Source organism: Mus caroli, chromosome 17 (assembly GCF_900094665.2).
Source record: "Mus caroli chromosome 17, CAROLI_EIJ_v1.1, whole genome shotgun sequence".
Taxonomy (NCBI): Eukaryota; Metazoa; Chordata; class Mammalia; order Rodentia; family Muridae; genus Mus; species Mus caroli.
The window spans coordinates 50098883-50118168 of NC_034586.1; the positions used below are offsets into that span (position 1 = coordinate 50098883).

The 19286-nt window shown below is 39.3% G+C and overlaps 1 protein-coding gene across 4 annotated transcripts in view; it reads left to right on the forward strand.

Moving 5' to 3' along the window:
- Rab5a (RAB5A, member RAS oncogene family) overlaps positions 1 to 19265 on the forward strand; it is a 27012-nt gene extending 7747 nt beyond the window's left edge. For all 4 annotated transcript variants that reach the window (XM_029471313.1, XM_021186477.2, XM_021186478.2 and 1 more), the window contains 4 exons: positions 9721 to 9872; positions 10605 to 10727; positions 12565 to 12658; positions 17899 to 19265. In XM_029471313.1, the coding sequence (XP_029327173.1) occupies positions 9721 to 9872; positions 10605 to 10727; positions 12565 to 12658; positions 17899 to 18014 (485 nt within the window). In that variant the 3' untranslated portion in view covers positions 18015 to 19265. The remainder of the gene's footprint in view (positions 1 to 9720; positions 9873 to 10604; positions 10728 to 12564; positions 12659 to 17898) is intronic.
- The last annotated feature ends 21 nt before the right edge of the window (positions 19266 to 19286 follow it).

Consider the following 19286-nt stretch of genomic DNA (forward strand, 5'->3'; position numbering starts at 1 on the left):
AACTCACTTTGTAGACCAGGCTGGCCTCGAACTCAGAAATCCGCCTGCCTCTGCCTCCCGAGTGCTGGGATTAAAGGCGTGCGCCACCACGCCCGGCTAAAACTACTTTTTAATAAAATGATAGAAGACCCAGATGTGGGAAAGGGGATTATTATTTGAAACAAGGGTAATTCAGACTGGCCCTGAACCCTAGGTCTTCTTGAGAGCTAGACCTTGTTTAATATATTGTATTCATAAAAACAAGGGATACTTTTAAAATACTTAAACTGTTTCTAGGTTTGTTGTTATTGCTCTTGCTGTTTGGCTTTGAGTTTTTTGTTTGGGTTTTGAGATGATCTCCATCTGTAGGTCAGGCAGCTTATAGTTAGCTTCCTGCCTAAGCTTCCCTGAGTGTTGAAGCTGAAGAATGTATTCTTTTACATACATCTAACTTAGTGTTTTGTAATACAAAAATAAAATCACTGTGTGGTGTCCTTGGTTTTAAGTGAAAGACTATTATCTTAATGGGCAATATTATTTCCTCTTAGAACTTAGGTCCATGGGTTTGTAGATTGTTTTGGATGTTGGTAGAAATTTGATTTTTCATATTAGTTTGTGCCACTCAGGACCTAAGGAGATGATGGTGGTGATGATGATGATGATGCAGTAGTTATAGTATCAGTCCTCTGAGATATACATTCAAAATGTTCTCTGTGTAATTGAAATATTACTGTTGAACAGGATTAATGACAATCCTATGCGCTTTATAAACATTTTGGCCCTGTTTACATATTTTATAAATGAAGTATTGAACTGGATAAAGATTTCCAAAGAACACCTTTTCTTGATGTTTCATGTTGTTTATAGTACTGGAGATTGAATCTAGAGACTCATGTAGACTTAGGCTAGTACTCTACCACTGTGCTACCACATTCCCAGGTGTTCTTTTAAATTGCATGTGATGGTGTACACTTAACCCCAACACTTGGGAAGCAGAAGTAGGCAGATCTGGTTTGGAGCCAGCTTGTTTATCAAAGTGAATTCCAGGACAGCCAGGACTCACAGACTCTGTCTCAAAAACAAAACAAAAAATATCGAGATTATATTCAGTGGCTTAGCACTCATAAGGTCTTAGTTTCAATCCTCACCCCACTCCACCCCCAGTATCACAAAAGATAGTCACACATATACATAGGTAATATAGTCAATTGTTTATCTTTTGTGTCTTTTTTTAGATATTTTCTTCATTTACATTTCAAATGTTATCCCACAAGTCCCCTATACTGCCCCCCCAGTCTTGGCCCTGGTGTTCCCCTGTACTGAGCCATATAAAGTTTGCTAGACCAAGGGGCCTCTCTCTCCAGTGATGGCTGACTCAGCCTTCTTCTGCTACATATGCAGCTAGAGACGCAAGCTCAGGGGGTACTGGTTAGTTCATATTGTTGTTCCACCTATAGGGTTGCAGACCCCTTCAGCTCCTTGGGTGCTTTCTCTAGCTCCTCCATTGGGGGCCCTGTGTTCTTTTGTATCCTCTTAAAATTAGTTGCAAATAATCGTTATAAATCATGAGTATTAGTATTTTGCTCTGTCTCAATGTTGCTAGGGTTAGGGAGCTGGCACTGATCAACTGTTTGAAAATGTTCAGCAGAATAACTTGCCTAAGGACCTCTGACCCAGTGAACTGCCTCTGTGGGTTCACTTGACCATTTTGTTGAATACTGGGGCATAGTAGATTGTCTGAAGTTCATTCTCTACTTCCAAACACTACTACTTGAAATGATATGTTTTACCTGTGTATAATGAATGGTACATGCCTATAATCCCAGCACTTGGAAGGTGGCAAAAGGATAAGTTCAACACCAGCCTCAAGTATGCACTAAGCTTGAAGTCATGTCTCCTGAAAAAGGAAACAGTAATTCAAGAAATTTTTGTGGTTGATTTGTTTTTGTGTCAGGGTTTGTTACAGCCCAAGCTGACCTTGAATTCACTGTGTAGTGGTGAGCTGTTCCTTCTACTTTTACTTCCCCAATGCTAGAATTAGAGGCCACTTGAGTATTCAGTGCTGGGGACTGAACCCCACGATACATGATAATGCAAGCTACCACCACCTAAACTGCATTCTCAGCTCTATTTGGAAGGTTTTTGGTTTTGTTTGTTTGTTTAATTAGTATTTTGTATGAGTCATTGTGGGTATTTGAGTGCAGTGGTATGTTTGTGGAGGTCAGAGAACTAATTTTGGGTGTTAACTCCTTACTTTTGCCTTATACTCCAGGGATAGAACTCAGGTTATCAGGTTTGTGTGCCAAGCACCCATGGCCATTTTGCTGGCCCAGATTTTTGTTTTTATCAAATATCTTGATGTAAGCATAAACTCAAGCTATTTAATTGCTGACCCATCAAAATTTTTGTTGGTATCATGTTTTAGACTTTTTTTCTTTTTGTATTATTAACATTAAGGATTAAACCTAGTGCTTTACCTGTCCTAAACAAGTACTCTACCTCTGAATTATAGCAGAAGTAGGCAGTTCTGCCCACCTTATTTTCCTCTTTGTTTTTAAGACCGTGTCTTTGAACTCACTGTGATTCAGAGCAAGACTTGAACTCTTCAGAGCAGAATCTTCCTCCCTCAGTTACCAGAGTAGCTGAGATTTTTTTTTAGGTCCAGTCATATCATTGGACTTTGAAGATAATCACAGTACTTTACAAATCTCTCCACTGCTTCCTTCTTTAAGGTGGTTTGTTTGTTTGTTTTTGTTTGTTTTTGTTTACGATTTATTTATATATTTATTATGTATGCAGTATTCTGCCTGCACGTATGCCTAGGGCATCAGATCCCAGTATAGATGGTTGTGAACCACCACAACTTCGTTGCTGGGGATTGAACGCAGGACCTCTGGAAGAGCAGCTAGTACTCTTTAGCTTCTGAACCATCTCTCTCCAGTCCCACCGCTCCCTTCTTGATTTCTTTCTCTCTTTTTTCCCCCTTCTTCCCTTTATTTTGAGAGAATCTTGCTGTATAGTCTGGACTGGCCTTGAAATGCTTTGTTTTAGTTCCGACTACTGAAATGACAGAGATGGGAGGAATGGCACTCTTTTTATCTTTGTAAAACAAAACATCATGAAATAACAGTACATTATGGGGCTATATTGCATTTGCATCTAGTTTGTAAATTTCAGAAAGATGTTACTTTATAGAAGCAATTTGACCTATTAAGACACATGCCTACTCATGGGACTTAGATCAGACATTTCCGAGTCTCATCGTTACATTAGCATGGCTGTATAAAAACGCTAAATTTTATAGGTGAAGAAACTAAGGCAGTAGCTTCCATGAGTTGCCTGAATTTTTGCAGTTAATTCAAAGCAGGCCCTTCAGTGCAACTGTTGTATAATTGCCCATGTGAGGTTTTTGGTGTTACTGGTTTGGGTTTATTTTTTGGTGGTGGTGTTTTTGTTTGGTTTCTCGGGTTTGTTTGTTTGTTTGTTTTTGCAAGCAGTTGAGACTAGAAAATCAGTACACATAACAAGCATTATGTTGTGCTTTGAAAGTTATTGACTACTCTTTTTATGTGTCAGTTAAAATAATGTGAAAGTACTTTCAAGAAACTTTGCCTTAGAAAAAGGAGGTAAAAGGGCCAGAAGTGATGACGTATGACTGCATAGTGACATCCTGCCTAAAAGAAGAAAAGGGGATAGGGAGATAAGAAATAAGGGAATTAAGGTTTCCAGTAGGCCTCCAAAATACCTAACTTCATTGTTTGTCCATCGAGGTTCTGATTTTTTGCCCCCCTCCCCCAATTTGGTTTACAACTTTTGTTGATTTTTTTTTTAAGATTTATTTATTAATTATATGTAAGTACACTGAAGCTGTCCTTAGACACACCAGAAGAGGGCATCAGATCTCATTACATGATTGTAAGCCACCATGTGGGTGCTGGGATTTGAATTCAGGACCTCCAGAAGAGCAGTTGGTGCTCTTAACTGCTGAGCCATCTCTCCAGCCCCAGTTTACAACTTCTACAGCTATACATTATTTACAAATTATCTTTTCATGTGGTTCTATGTATGGAGATTGGATGACTTGCACTTGTTCTCTTCCTGCCACCATATGGATCCTGGGATTGAACTTACTTGTAGCAATCTGGCTTTTTATACTTACTTCAGCCTAGGTTTTCCTTGACAACTTAATAGCTGAGTTTAAGCATAAGTGTTATGAAAGAATTAGGTAGAAGCTAGAGACTTTTTTATGACCAAGCTCAAGTTACAGGGTCAAGTTACAGTCTTGTAAGAAAATTGTAGTGTGACACCATATAATGTAGGTAGGTCTCTTAGAACATGAAATCTACTGTAAGATCTTAACAGAAGAGCTTCCTCAGTGTTCTTTATAATGGTTATATGTCTATTCTTTTTTTTTTTTTTTTTTTTGGCTTTTCGAGACAGGGTTTCTCTGTGTAGNCCTGGCTGTCCTGGAACTCACTNTGTAGCCCAGGCTGGCCTCGAACTCAGAAATCCGCCTGCCTCTGCCTCCCGAGTGCTGGGATTAAAGGCGTGCGCCACCACGCCCGGCCTATTCTATTTTTTTAGTGGTCACATTTCTCAGTGTTCTTTATTATTCTATTTTCTTTTATACCTTGCAGTCCCATTTTTTGTTTTCTTATTTTCTTAGACCCCCCCCCAACACACACACACACACACACGCACACGCACACGCACTCTCACTCCCTCCTTCCTTCCCGGTGCTGGGGAAAAGAACCAGGGTCTTTGTAAGTTATGTAAAACACCCTACTGCTGAGCTGTGCCCCCAGCTCCATTTAACCCTCTCTTTTCTGTTTGCAGTTTCAGGTTACAATTCAGTAGTGGATGTCATCTTCAAATGTTTGCCCCTGAACTTATTTCTGTAATGTGATTATTACATATGGTTATAAAACCAAAAGAAGCTTTAATGACTGAGATTTAAAGGGTCCCTGTCTTTTCATAAGTTTTCTCCCTTAGAACACTTCTAGTTTCTATGGGAATCTTGGCTTAATTCCCGTAAGTACCTGTAACTGTTAATCTGATAGATTTGGGAGGTTAATTTAATTTCTTATTTTGGCCTGAAGCTCAAAATGTCCTCACACTTCAGCTTCCCAAGTACTGACATTATGTGGGCATGTGCCACCACCCACATCATTTATCTATGCTGTTCCCTATCTTTACTGGGTGAAGCAGTGTAGTAATCCCAGCATTCAGGAGCCAGCGGCAGGTGAATGACTGTCAAATTTAGGGTCAGACTGGTCTTTATAAGGAGTTATGGGCCAGCCATAGTTACTTACATAGCAAAGCCCTAGTTTTATTTATTTATTTAAGATTTAAAATATGGGCTGGGAGGTGGTGTAACGGTTAAGAGCACTGACTGCTCTTCCAGAGGTCCTAAGTTCAATTCCCAGCAACCACATGGTGGCTGACAGCCATTTGTAATGATATCTGATGCCCTCTTGTGGTGTGTCTGAAGACAGCTACAGTGAACACAAAATAAATCTTTTTTTAAAAATTTACATATGAGTATTTTGTTCGCCTACATGTGTCTTAAGTACACCACCTGCATGCCTTGTGCCTGAGGAAGCCAGAAGACTGCATTGGATACCTTCCAACTGCACATAGGCACTGAAACTGAGTCCTCTATCAGAGTAACAGACACCCCTAAACAGGATCTATCACCCCAGCTCCAAGGCTTCATAACTTTTATTTTTTGCCACTTATATATTGTAAAAATCTCAACTTGTAACAAAAATTATTATCTACATCTAAAGTGTCTGTAGACTTTTTCCACGTGTCCACATATAGCTATAACCCCTCAAAGCAAGTTAATTGTATTTACTTTTTCTGTGAATTCATATGATAGTATTTACTTACTAAGGCTTGGCTTTTTTTTTTTTTTTTTTTTACCACAAGGAAGACTTTATTGCCAGATGAACAGATCAAGAAACAGAATATTATGAAATGAGCTATTAATGGGCAACAGATAATTAGATGACAAGCAAAATCATTAATTCAGCATTTTAAAATATCTCTACTTTATTAAGATACTATTTCTACTCTCCTCGTTCTGCTGGGAATTAACATCAAGATATTTACTAGTGCTCCTTTGCTCTCTCAGCATCTTTCCTTGCTTCTATTTTATTTTCGATTATCTTCTTTCTCCATTCCCCTTTCTCATTTTTCTTTTTCCCCCTTCTTTTGTTTTCGTTTCTCCTTCTCGTAAGAAAAAAAGAAAAAATACATATAAAATAATAAAGCAGTCAAGATAAACAAATGGTGATTAATTCTGTGATTGTTGTTAGCACCTTTCTGTGAGCCCAAATGGATGATGGTGATCTTGAACTTTTGATTCTTTTGCCTTCCCTGGCGCTCACTGATGGGATTATAAGTGTGTACCACTATGCCCTGGTTTTTGGTGGTGGTGGTGGTGGTGGTGGTGGTGTGTGTGCGTGTGCTCGCATGTATGTCTGCACACAGTGCCTACAGGGGCCATAGGAGAATGGATCCCTGGTATTGTAGTTACAGACATTGTGAACTGTCAAGTGGGTGGGGGAATTGAACCCAGGTCCTCTGGAAGAATGCCTATGCTCTTAAGCACTAAGCCATCTCTCCAGCTCCATTATTTCTTTTCTTTGTAACATGTAGCTTTATAAAGACATGGCCCATTATAAAGGCCCTTTATAATGGGACTTCAATTCTTTATCCTCTTTGTCTCATCCTCCCAAGTGCTTGGATTACAGGCATGTGGCACCCACCGTGCTTAGTTTAGAAACTATGCTAAAAATCACATTTTTCTGAGTGTATTCACCTGTGCATTTTGGATGCTTCAAAAACATAGGGTCTCGGGTTTGTTTGTATAGTTAAATCCAGTCTTACAGATTTTAGTTGTTGCTAAGTCTAATAAGGTAATTTTGAGTTGAATTTGATACCTAGCTTGGAAGCCTGGATGTAGCTTAGTGGTAGAGTGTATGGCTAACATGTGAAACCTTGAGTGCCACCCTGAGCAGCAGTACAAATAACTATCTGGGGTAGAGTTGAATTAGTTTCCATAGTTTTTGTGCTTCTTCTATGTGTTTTATTGGGGCAGTTTTAGGAAAGATTAACTGGTTTTTGTTATTCTTTTGATGCCATCAGTTTGGATATTTTCTTCCCTCCCCCACTCCACCCCCCACAGTGCCGTGTGAACTTGGGTATTTGTAGACTAAGTGGTTATAGTTTCAGACAGTATTTATTTAGTTCATTCCTGTAATCCCTAACATTTAGGAGGCTGAGTCGTCTGTGACATAGTTGAATGTGATGCTATCTCTAAACAAAAGAAGTAAAATAAGTATAAGAAAGTAAGGCTGGTCGGATATAGAGTATTTGCCTAGCATGTTTGAGTGCCCCAGCACCAGAAGAATCAAGTATAAAGAATCATGTAAAAAGTTTTGGGAACATATGCATGCTCTGTTCTTGCTGTGGTTCCTTGAATCCTGTTACTTTCCAGGAAATTTCACCTGCTTATTCAGTGTTCCATTGTGCAGCTACTAGCTATCACAAGTCAAGAACTCATGTGTTAGTTAAGCTGATACCTGGAGGTTTAAAATAATTTCCAATAACAGCATTTTTTATAGAGAAATACTAATATTAATACTAAATTATAGTGATGTGGACATTATCGTTCACAGAATCAGAATTCCTCAGCTTTGGAATGGCTCTAGGTGGTCTGCCAGTTTCATGCTTACAGATGGGATAGAATGGTTGCTGTGTTTTTTTTAGAACTGACTCCAATGCTTTTTACAAGTTATCTAGATAAAAGCCATTTTTGTTTTAAACTATTATTGTAATGGTTTAGTGCTTCTGAAAAAAACTAATTTGCGGGTGTTGTTACTGTTCTTTTGATGTATTTAATATTTATGAAGAAGGTTGGTTGTCTTTTACATTTTTTTCTTCTCTTTATTCATGTGAGTATTAAGTGTGCATGTGCCACAGTAGCAAAGGACAACTTTCTCCTTCATGAGGGTTCCAATAAGAGAACTCAGTTGGTTGTTGTTGTTGCTGTTGTTTTGTGTTCATTGAGCCATCTTAATGACCTAGTTAAGTAGTTTTTGGTATAACTTAACTGGTTTGAAAATTGGACTGGGCTTTCATTAAGGCAGTGTAATTGACAGTTATCTCCATGGGCTTAGAATTGTTTCTAGTTATGCATACTTTATGGAGCTTTGTATTTTTGTTTGTTGGTTTGGTTTGGTTTGGTTTGGTTTTGGGGTTTTTTTTGGGGGGGGGTGGTTTGGTTTTTGTTTGGTTTTTCAAGACAGGGTTTCTCTGTGCAGTCCTGGATGTCCTGGAACTCACTCTGTAGACCAGGCTGGCCTCAAACTCAGAAATCTGCCTGCCTCTGCCTCCTAAGTGCTGGGATTACAGACAGGCGTGTGCCACCACTGCCGGGCCTGGTGCTTTATTTTTTGGAGTTTTTTTAGAGGTAGGGGTGTTGGACAGGGTATTATTCTGTAGCCCAAGCTGACCTGAAACTCCCTATATAGCCCAGGCTGGCCCCAAGTTTGTAACAATCCTTTTTGTGAATGCTGAGATAGCAGGTGCTATTCAAGCTTAGCTTTTGACTTTTTGAGATAGAATTTTATTCTGTGTCCCAAGCAATCCTGGAACTCAGTAGATTTCCAAAGCTGGCCTTGAATTCACAGCAGTCTTTCTGCCCCAGACTATACAGAATGCTGATAGTACAAGCATGGGCTGCCACAGATATACTGTAGGATATATTCTAGTACCAAACTTAAAGTGGGAATGTGGGGAGGGTGTGGTGGAAATGGCTTGTAGCGAAACTGAGGACTCATACATGAACCAGACTAAATTATCAACCCTTGTTAACCACTTTAAAGGCAGTGGGAAAGTAGAGCCTGAAAATGAGATGGACTAACTATTTCATGTAAGAGCCAACTTTATTCAGAATAACAGGCGATTTATACCTTGAGGGTCAAAAAAAAAATCACTTGAGTAACGTTCTTATGAAGTTCTTATGAGTTCAGGTTCTCCTGAGATCACAAGGACAAGATGCATATGGGGAAAAAGGGGGAAGAAAAAACTTTACAGTGAAGCATATAAACAAATAGCAATAGCCAGTTGTAATGGATCAACTAAAGTAAACTGAATCCTATCTACTACACCTGGGAGGGAAACGATAACATAATCCAAGAACAAGTCCCTGTTTTTTAAGAAACTGAGGTCACAAGACTCTTGTTTTCTTGGAGTTATCTCAAAAGCACAAGAGCATATAGCTCCATTCATGGACCGTGTTCTTACGTGTTTATGTTTATGTATGGATCTGAGCCCAGGCTAGGCTCAAATTCGTGATTCTTCTGCTTCCAGTGAATAAATGCTGGGATTACAGGTTTGTATCTCCATACTGAATGTAAAGTATTCTTTAATATAGGTAGGTACTGTTTGTTGAAATTAGAGTCAGAATAGGCCAAGGTTCTCGCCACACAGCCTGACCAGAGATCAGTGTAGCCCACACAGTGGAAGGAAAGAACCCATTCCTGTAAATTACCCTCAGACCTGTACACATATGTGGCACACAGAATGTTTTTTAAAGATTCAACGTTATCTTTGGTTATACAGTGAATTTCAGGTCAGCCTGGCTGGCCTTCATGGTTTTTTTTGGGTTTTTTTTTTTTTTTTTTTTTTTTAAGTATAGAAAAAGGATAAACTTACTATTTTCTTTTTCAGCTGCCTTTCTAACCCAAACTGTGTGTCTTGATGACACAACAGTAAAATTTGAAATATGGGATACAGCTGGTCAAGAACGGTATCACAGCCTAGCACCAATGTACTACCGAGGAGCACAAGCAGCCATAGTTGTGTATGATATCACAAATGAGGTGAGTATAATAAAATCTTACTACTTTTAAGCCAGTTTGAAAATCATTTTTGTTACTTACAATTTGGCTAAAGATTTTTGGGAAATTCATTTGTAGCCAGTCATAACATTTCTGCCAAAGCTTTTTTTGTGCGTGAAATATAAAATGAAAGTGCCTTAAATGATATAGTACTAAAAACTACAATCTTCCCACGGGGTCACCCTAGAGTAGTGGTTCTCAACCTGTGGGGTGTAACCCCTTTGGGGATCTAACCACACTTTGACAGAGATTGCCTAAGACCATCCTGCATATCAGGCTTTTTGGGTTTTGTTGTGTTGTTTTTTGTTTTTGTTTTGTTTTGTTTTTGTTTGTTTGTTTTTTGGTTTTTCGAGACAGGGTTTCTCTGTGTAGCCCTGGCTGTCCTGGAACTCACTCTGTAGACCAGGCTGGCCTCGAACTCAGAAATCCGCCTGCCTCTGCCTCCCAAGTGCTGGAATTAAAGGCATGCGCCACCACGCCTGGCTGCATATCAGATTTTTACAGCACATTTCATAACTAACAAAATTAGTTATGAAGTAGCAGCAAAATAATTTTATGGTTGGGGGTCACCATAGTATGAGGAACTATATTAAAGTTTTTAGCATTAGGAAGGTTGAAAACAACTGCACTAGATTCTTAAGCCTTATCTCATAGAGAATGCTTTCTAACTCTGTTTTGAGCTTATGCCAGATAGCTTTTCCTTCCTTTTAACAGGAATCCTTTGCGAGAGCAAAAAACTGGGTTAAAGAACTTCAGAGGCAAGCGAGTCCTAATATTGTGATAGCTTTGTCAGGAAACAAAGCCGACTTAGCAAATAAAAGAGCCGTTGACTTCCAGGTATGTGGAATTTTACTTTTAAATCAAAATCTTGTTTTAAAGTAATTTTAAACCTTAAAAATACAGACTTTGAAAAAAACATACAAAACAGTAACAAATAAAATATTTTCCTAATGGGGTCAGGGATATAGCTCAGATGATTGATAGATAGGTAGATAAATAGAGGGAGCACTTGCCTAGAGTGTATGGGTGTTTTGGGTTCTACTCTGAGCCATTGTGTAAACCAGGCATGCATGGTAGCAAACATAATATCAGGGGAAATAGATGGAAGAGGATGAGGGTGGGGAGTGGGTAAAGACAGCCTTGGCTACGTGAAACCCTGTCCCTTCCCAAAAAGAATTACATGAAAGATTGCAGAAATACTGCTCTGTACCTTCCATCCCTCCACTCCCACCTGAGAAAAAGTTAAAGTTCTTCCTACCTTATGTACACATATATACATATATACTTATATACTTATATACACATATATACTTATATACACATATACCAGACTCAGCTGGTTGTGGTGGCACACACCTTTAATCCCAGCACTCAGGAGGCAGAGGCAGGGAGATTTCTGAGTTCGGGGACAGCCAAGGCTATACAGAGAAACCCTGACTCGCAAAACAAAACAAAAATAGGGACTCAGCTACTCTTTATTTGAGACCCAGCAGTGTGACTCAGCATGTAAAGGTGCTGAGTTCTATGCCTAGAACCCAGGTGCTGAAGGGAGAGAAATGTAAATTGTCCTCTGACCTCCCTCCACATGCATACTTACTAGCACATACCTACCCCAAACATACATTGCATACATACATAGCATACATACAGATATATAAGTATGTATGTATGTATGTATGTATGTATGTAAAAATAATAATGCTTGAGTCAGGCATGGCAATGTATCTCTATAGTCCCATTACTTGGGAGGCAGAGGTAGGAGGAGTATTGCCACAAGTTTTAGGCCAGCCTGGTCTTAAAAGACCTCCAGTCTGTATATATTTAAGATAATTAATTCAAAATGCCTTCCACTGCAAAACAGTAAATGCTACTCGTATTTACAAAATTATTTATATTTATTAAAACTATTTCTCTTGCTCACATAGCTCTGGCTGTGGCCCAATATGTAGATGGGGCTCTTTTTTTCATGACATTGCTAGAGTGTAGATAGAGGAAGCTACTGTATCATGGTGTATTAAGCAGAGCATTTTCAGTTGTAACTTCTTTAATTCTTACGATGATCATGTGAAGTCTGCTATCTGCTATGCTGTCCAAAACAATTACTCCTCAGCAAAACATCTTAGAGAGCTTCAGTTTTGTTCAGAAGTGGACCTGTGCTGTAACAGCTCAAAGGGGCCTTGGTTGTTCTAAGAGGATCAAAGGCAACAATATAGGTAAACTGGAAAGCATGACAGAAATGTAGGACAGTTTGTAATTTTAAGGGAAATAGTTCATAATGTAGCTTGAATTTTAATGCTGTATGTCATTGAAAATTAAATATGAGGATGTAATTCATTAGTTGCCAGTGCTAAGACATTGGGTTTCCATATTTATTATAAAATCTGTATTTTTAAAAGATGTAAGTAGACGTTGCCATTGTGTTTGAAGAGAATTTAGGTAAAATGATACACTGTCCCCCAATTATTGTGACTAGGTTTAATCTTAGATCTGATGAGTAAGGGTAGAATATGTAAGAAATTAAGATAAAAAAAGTATTCATGGTGAATTATTCTACCCATTGTTTCTTCCTTTGCCACAGCATATTCTCCACTTGTTAGTAATAGAAATCCAATAAGAAAATCTGTAAAATAAACTGTATACAGTATATGCTTAAGGGATTTTATTTTTTAAACAGGAAGCACAGTCCTATGCAGATGACAACAGCTTATTATTTATGGAGACATCAGCTAAGACATCAATGAATGTAAATGAAATATTTATGGCAATAGGTAAGCTTAATATCTAATGAAAAGAAACATATACCGAATGTTCCTCACCCTTCTTAAATCTTTTTTTTTTTTTCTGATTATACTGTTTTTCTAGATCCTTTTCACTAAGCAATATCTTAGGAATATTGTAAAGTCTGGTTGTGAAGCAGGATGTGTAGTGGCCAGCCTGAGCTAAAGATCCTTCCTCAGAGTTGGGGAAGGTTAAAGAAAAGATTGGTTGGAAGTTAGGAGATCCACGCTGTTTTGTTTTTTTCTTCTTCCTCTTGCTCTGAATCCTCCCGTCTCCTTTCGTCTCCTTTCTTCCTTTCTCTTTCCTTCTTCCTTTCATCCTTCTTTCTTCCACTTCCTTCTCCTTTCTTTAACTTTTTTTTTCCTCTTCCAATAGTATGAATTAAACTTAGGGCCTCCAACTTTCTAAGCCGTCTATACCTACCAATGAAGTAACCCCATTGCTAGCCCCATTAATGTCAATTTTATACTCATTCATGAATTCAGTGAATGTTGGGTTATATAATAGAGGTGAATTAAAAGTTGATCTTACAGATAAGAGGTAGATTTTCCAAAGGTAGATTTACTGAAAAGTAACACCTCTTATTTGTAAGGAATATATTCCAAGACACTCTGGATGCCTGAGACAGTGGATCATGTTAAGCCGTCTAATTTGATGCCTTTTCTGTCCTAAGTGTGCATCACACACACTCACCATAACTCACACAGAGAAAAAGCAAAACTAGCACAGATTTTCTCTCCCATCTGGGAAAAGGATCAGACCCCTGACCTTAAAAATGGTACGTAGGTGTTGTATTGCTGAAATGATTGAAGATTGTTTTCCTGAGGTTTTTATTGAATTTGAGTTCAAGTTTGGGCTTGGTATGTATCAAGGCTGGATTAGAACGTGGGGTTGTTGGACCTCAGATTTCAGAGTTCTGGTTACATAGGGGTTCTACCAGGTTGACTTTTTTTTTTTTTTATCTAGTTTTTCCAAACAGGGTTTCTCTGTGTAGCCCTGGCTGTCCTGGAACTCACTCTGTAGACCAGGCTGGCCTCGAACTCAGAAATCCGCCTGCCTCTGCCTCCCAAGTGCTGGGATTAAAGGCGTGCACTACCACGCCCGGCGAGACAGGGTCTCTTACACTGAGGAAGGACTTGTATTGGTGCTTAACTTAGGGTTGTTTTGTTTTGTTTTGTTTTGTTTTGTTTTTTTCCAGAGCCAAGGACCAAACCCAGGGCCTTGCCCTTGCTAGGCAAGCACTCTACCACTGAGCTAAATCCCCAGCCCATTAACTTTACTGCTGTGAAGAGACTCCATGGCCAAGGCAACTCTCACAAGGACAACATTTAGTTGGGGCTTACAGGTTCAGAGGTTCAGTCCATTATCAAGGTGGGAACATGGCAGCATCCAGGCAGGCATGGTGCAGGAGGAGCTGAGAATTCTACGTCTTCATCTGAAGGCTGCTAGCAAAATGCTGGCTTCCAAGCCGCTAGGATGAGGGTCTTAAAGCCACACCCACAGTGATACACCTACTCCAACAGGGCCACAACTTCTAATAGTGCCACTCACTGGGCCAAGCATCACATTTCACTCCCAGGCCCCCATATGCTTGTTCAAACATATGAATCTATTGAGACCATACCTAAACATAACATAATGCAAAATATATTTAGCCCAACTTCAAAAGCCCCCATAGTCTATAGCAGGCTCAACAGTGTTAAAAGCTCAAAGTCTCTTCTGAGATTCATCCAATCACTTAACTGTAATCCCCAAAGGCAAGACAGGAAATCAGCTGGGCAAACTCAAAACTCTGCAACTCCATGTCTGTTTCAAGGCAGTCTTCAGATTTCCAACTCCTTTTTCATCTTTGTTGACTGCAACAAACTTCTTTCTTCTGGGATGTTTCCATTCCCTTAGCAGCTTTCCTCAGTAGATAGCCCATAACTCTGGCATCTCAAACATCTTGGGGTCTCCAAGGCAACTTCAGTTTTTGCTAGTCTCCTCCTAATTTCATATAGTTTCCAGGTATGGAACTGATGTCATGAAGCTTGGTGGCATGTACCTTTACCTCCTGAATTATCCTGCTATCTCACTTTTTTTTTTTAAGCTAGATATTTCACTGAACTCTGAGCACATTGGAAATCACAAGCTCTTTCTACTCCTCCATGATCTATCTACCCTTACTACTAGAGTTACATATTCATGTTTTTACATGGGTGGTGAGGACCCAAATTCAGAACTTAATGGTTAAACAAAAACTTCACTAACTGAACCTGGTTTTTTTTGTTGTTGTTGTTTTTGTTTTTTCCAGACAGGGTCTCACATATAGCCAAGGCTGGCCTGGAACTCCAAATCCTCCTGCCTCAGCCTCCCAATTACTGGAATTACAGGATGGAGCCACCATTCTAACCTGGGCTACACTATAGACTTAAGTTTAAAACTTTTAGACTACAGAAGTAGCTCTGTGGTACAGTGTTTGTATTGTGTTCCTGAAGCCTGGATTCTATCCTCAGTTTCCAGATTTCATTTCAGATTAAACTATTTCCTTTCTATAAAGAAATATCAAGCTAAGCTGTGGTGGCACATGCCTTTAATCCTAGCACTTGACAGGTAAAAGAACATGGGTCTCCAGGTGAGACCAGCCTGGTCTACAGAATGAATTTCAGGACAGCCAAGGTTACACACAAACATATGTGTTTGGGATTGGAGTCTTTCTTTGGTAAAGTTAGTTTAGCAAATCTCATAGAAAATATGGTACAGTCCAATTAAAGAGTCCTTACTGTAATTCATTTCCTTCCACCTCCTCATCTGAGTCAGGTGTGATTATAGAAAGTCCATAGAGGAGAAATTTATGCTCATTCCAAAACCCAACTTGGTGTTGATTATAATGTGATATATAGTGCTAGCTTATTCGGTGTCCTTAGTTGTGGATCCTGCGTCCACTCTGCCACAGGGCTTCACAACTTGAGGATGCAGAACACAGAGAGTTTTGACTACACTTGTCACATGCCAAACTGGGCTTGAATTGTAGGAAAGCGCCAAAGCACTACTTGTGGTGGGAAAGAGCAATCTGAGGTACAGGACAGCCAGAGTTAGTTAGGGGCAGGGGGTGGGGGCCTGGTCCCAGACAGAGCCTTCCAAGAGGCTGGGGCTCTAGACTTCCCAGGCACTTGAATACCCAGGCACCATTGGAAGTGGTGGAAGAACTGAGAACAGTGGGGTCCCGGAGGGTTGGTTTTAGCCCTGGGCTAGGGAGTGGGAGCAGGATGGGGAGCTCGGACTGGTCTCATGGGAAGAGTACTTGTATTGACTGCAAGCTTGGGCTTTATGGTGGTCTTGGCTGGGAGTGCAGAGAGGCCTTCTATGGGAGATGAGACAGCTGCTCTGTAGGCAAAGGTCTTCTCTATGGCTCCCCACTGAGGGTCCCGATGAGAAAAGACAGTCTGTAGTTCTGAATCATATATTGCCATGGTGGAAAGTGGGTGTGTAAAACCATACCCCACTTCTCAGGTAGGGCCTAAGATTAAATACTTTTTACAGGGAGGAGTATTTGGGAAGAATTGGCTACACCCTCAGGTCTCTATATACCTCATTAGCATGGAAATCTGTCTTGAACCTATGTGACCAAAGATCACGTCCTTTTCCTCATCTACATGTGGAGGGGCTTGGGGAGTTTCTAAGGGGGGGTGCTACAGCTAGTGACAAGGGCCTGGTGCCCAAGAGCAAGTGAAGCTCCTACCATCCCTTCAGGGTCTCAGGGCCTTAACTCAACCAGGGACCAGGCTACCTTTCACCATCCTCTTCCCATACCTAGTACCATTGTTAATCCATTTACTGGGCATTACATGTAAATACATCTGACTAAACATTTATCATTATTATACATTACCGAACCTTCTCTAGAGTAATTTCTAGGATGGCTCAGTGGAGTCTTCCTTCCCAAACATCAGTGCACTGGTCCTGCTTCCCGAAGCTAAGATTCTAAAGATAATATTGATGAAGGGAAAGTAGGCAAAATAAAGGGCTAAAAAATGGCAAGATGGGAGTATATGGCTTAGTGATAGTTAACTTGTGTACTGTGTATGTAAGGTCCAGGATTCAGGTCGCCATTGGACATAAAACACCACTCTTGGTCGTATTGCTGCTTAGTCCTCAGGATTAAGCCATGTATCTAGCAGGTGAACTTTTAGTGGGGAGCATATTCCACAGACCCAGTATTATAGCAATATATAATTCACAAAGCTGTTCATGTGTATTAAGTATTGGTATTTGTAGATCAAATCAGGGTTTATTTGATTGGATTACACAATAAAGGACAAGTTTGGTTGGGTTGATTATTCTGTCAATAGAATTTGTTCACGTCCTGACTTGACTTAGAATTATTTGTGATAGCCCAGAGAATGTTGCTGTAATGTGAGCTTCTTTATAAATTTTGTAGCTGGCCATGGTCTATTGACTTGGATTTTATGTGTCTTGCTTGGTTTTGTTTTTAAAAATGGAAATCTTGATATGCTACTCGGGCTAGTTTTAACATCCTGGACTCAAATGATTGTTCCAACTCCTTCTCTTTAGTGAATCATGGTAATTACAGTCATGCCCCACCATGTCCAGCAGCTTGTATATAATAGAAAGTTAATGATTATAAAACAAGCTAATTGGGGCTGGAGAGATGGATGGCTCAGCGAATAAAAGCACTAACTGCTCTTCTGAAGGTCCTGAGTTAAAATCCCAGCAACCACATGGTGGCTCACAACCATCCATAGTGAGATCCGGTGCCCTCTTCTGGTGTGTCTGAAAACAGCTAGAGTGTACTTACATATAATAAATAAATCTTAAAAAAAAAAAAAAGGCTAAGTGGTGGCAGACTTCCCTAGTGTGCACAGGACCCAATACAACATAAGAAAACTGTGATTTCTAAGGGAATTGATATAAGAATTATGTGTAGTCCTGGTTAAATTTACATTTAAACGGTATCTCTACAATTGGCCTCTACCTACTGAAAATACTGAGATTAAACTCCTAAATACAGCAAAGAGTGGGGATTATTGTTTGGGGAAGAGTATTTTTATTTTTGTGGGTTGTTTGGTGCGTTGTTTTGCATTTGGGCATTTAGTAAGTAATAAACCTTTGAAAAGAGCAAACAGTCACATAAAACTTTGGAAATAACCCAACAGGGAGAGTATTATAAAGAAGCAGGTCTAAGTGATTTTAATACGAATAATACAATTTTATTTTGTTTATTTCTCAGCTAAAAAGCTGCCAAAGAATGAACCACAGAATCCAGGCGCAAACTCAGCCAGAGGACGAGGAGTAGACCTTACTGAGCCTGCACAGCCAGCCAGAAGCCAGTGTTGTAGTAACTGAGCTCCAGTGTGAACTTCCTAAATGGCAAAACCCATGGAGTTGGGAGCATTTCGCCNCCCAGTGTGACTTCCAAAAAGAGACTATGGTAGAATCAAGTTTCTAATACTGAATTATTTTGAGTGTTTTGAACTTAATTTTTAATAACATGCATGTGCTCCTCCGGCAGTAGAAAGGAAAATGAGGACTGTGTGTACACTTGTTCCATGGGAAAGTGCAGGGGAACAGCTCATCTCCAGTGGGCATGGACGCACTCTTAACCCCCCCAGTCTCCAAACTGGGATAATAGTCAGGTATGACATGTTCAAAATTACTAATGTATGCTTTAGAAAACATTTTTAGAAGACTTACGCTTAACAATAAAACCCAAGCAAATGGTGTAATTTGATTGTCTTTAAAAAGTCTACATTTCACAGATTAATAAAGCAATCCCAAGAAAACAGTCCTGCATCTCCAGAAAGAAGGAATGAATATTGATGACATCTTAATTTTATTCAGTCCCGTTACTTCTTAAAATTTGATTGAAAAAATTAAGTCACATGTAACCCCATGCTGTTTTAGGAATATGAAACCGATAAATGCATTTTAATGATAGTGGTCCCTTCATATGAGCTTCTTTTAAAAAGTGGAGACAAACCAGGTATCTGCTTTCTATTTAATCACTGTTGGCTATTCCATAGAGGTGTGTCAGGAACAGGGAGGGGGCTCTGCTTCCCTTTGGGCATAATTAGTCAGTGCACTAACAATTATGTACATTCAAACTTGATTATTTTAAATATGATCTTCAGCTGTACTGTAAATAGAGTACTGCATTGTAGTCTCCATATGTTTATTATTTCCNATAATATTTAAGAANTGCCTAAACATATACAAAATGTACAGTTACTAAAACAGCTAATTATTTCTTTCTTCCCCTATGAAAGAAAGGGGCTTTGCTGTTCTTACATGGCTAGAACCATAATAAACAATGTACTTGCAATTGTAACATAAGTATTACAATGTTATTAGTAATAATCTTGAAGCCTTGTTTTTTGAAGTCCATTTTATTTTAATCAGTATATTGCACTAATTATTTTAGGTATTTTCATTATATGAAATCTACCATGTGTCAGATGATTTAATCTATTTAAGTGTTGATNTGCTAGCAGAACTTGTACATTTTACAGTAACTCAAAATTAGTAAGGAGAACAGTTCACCGGTGTTTAGTTTTATATTGAGGTGCTCAGGTTGGAATAAAGTGATGTAAAAAGCAACACTGAGTTTTCTCTGTCTTT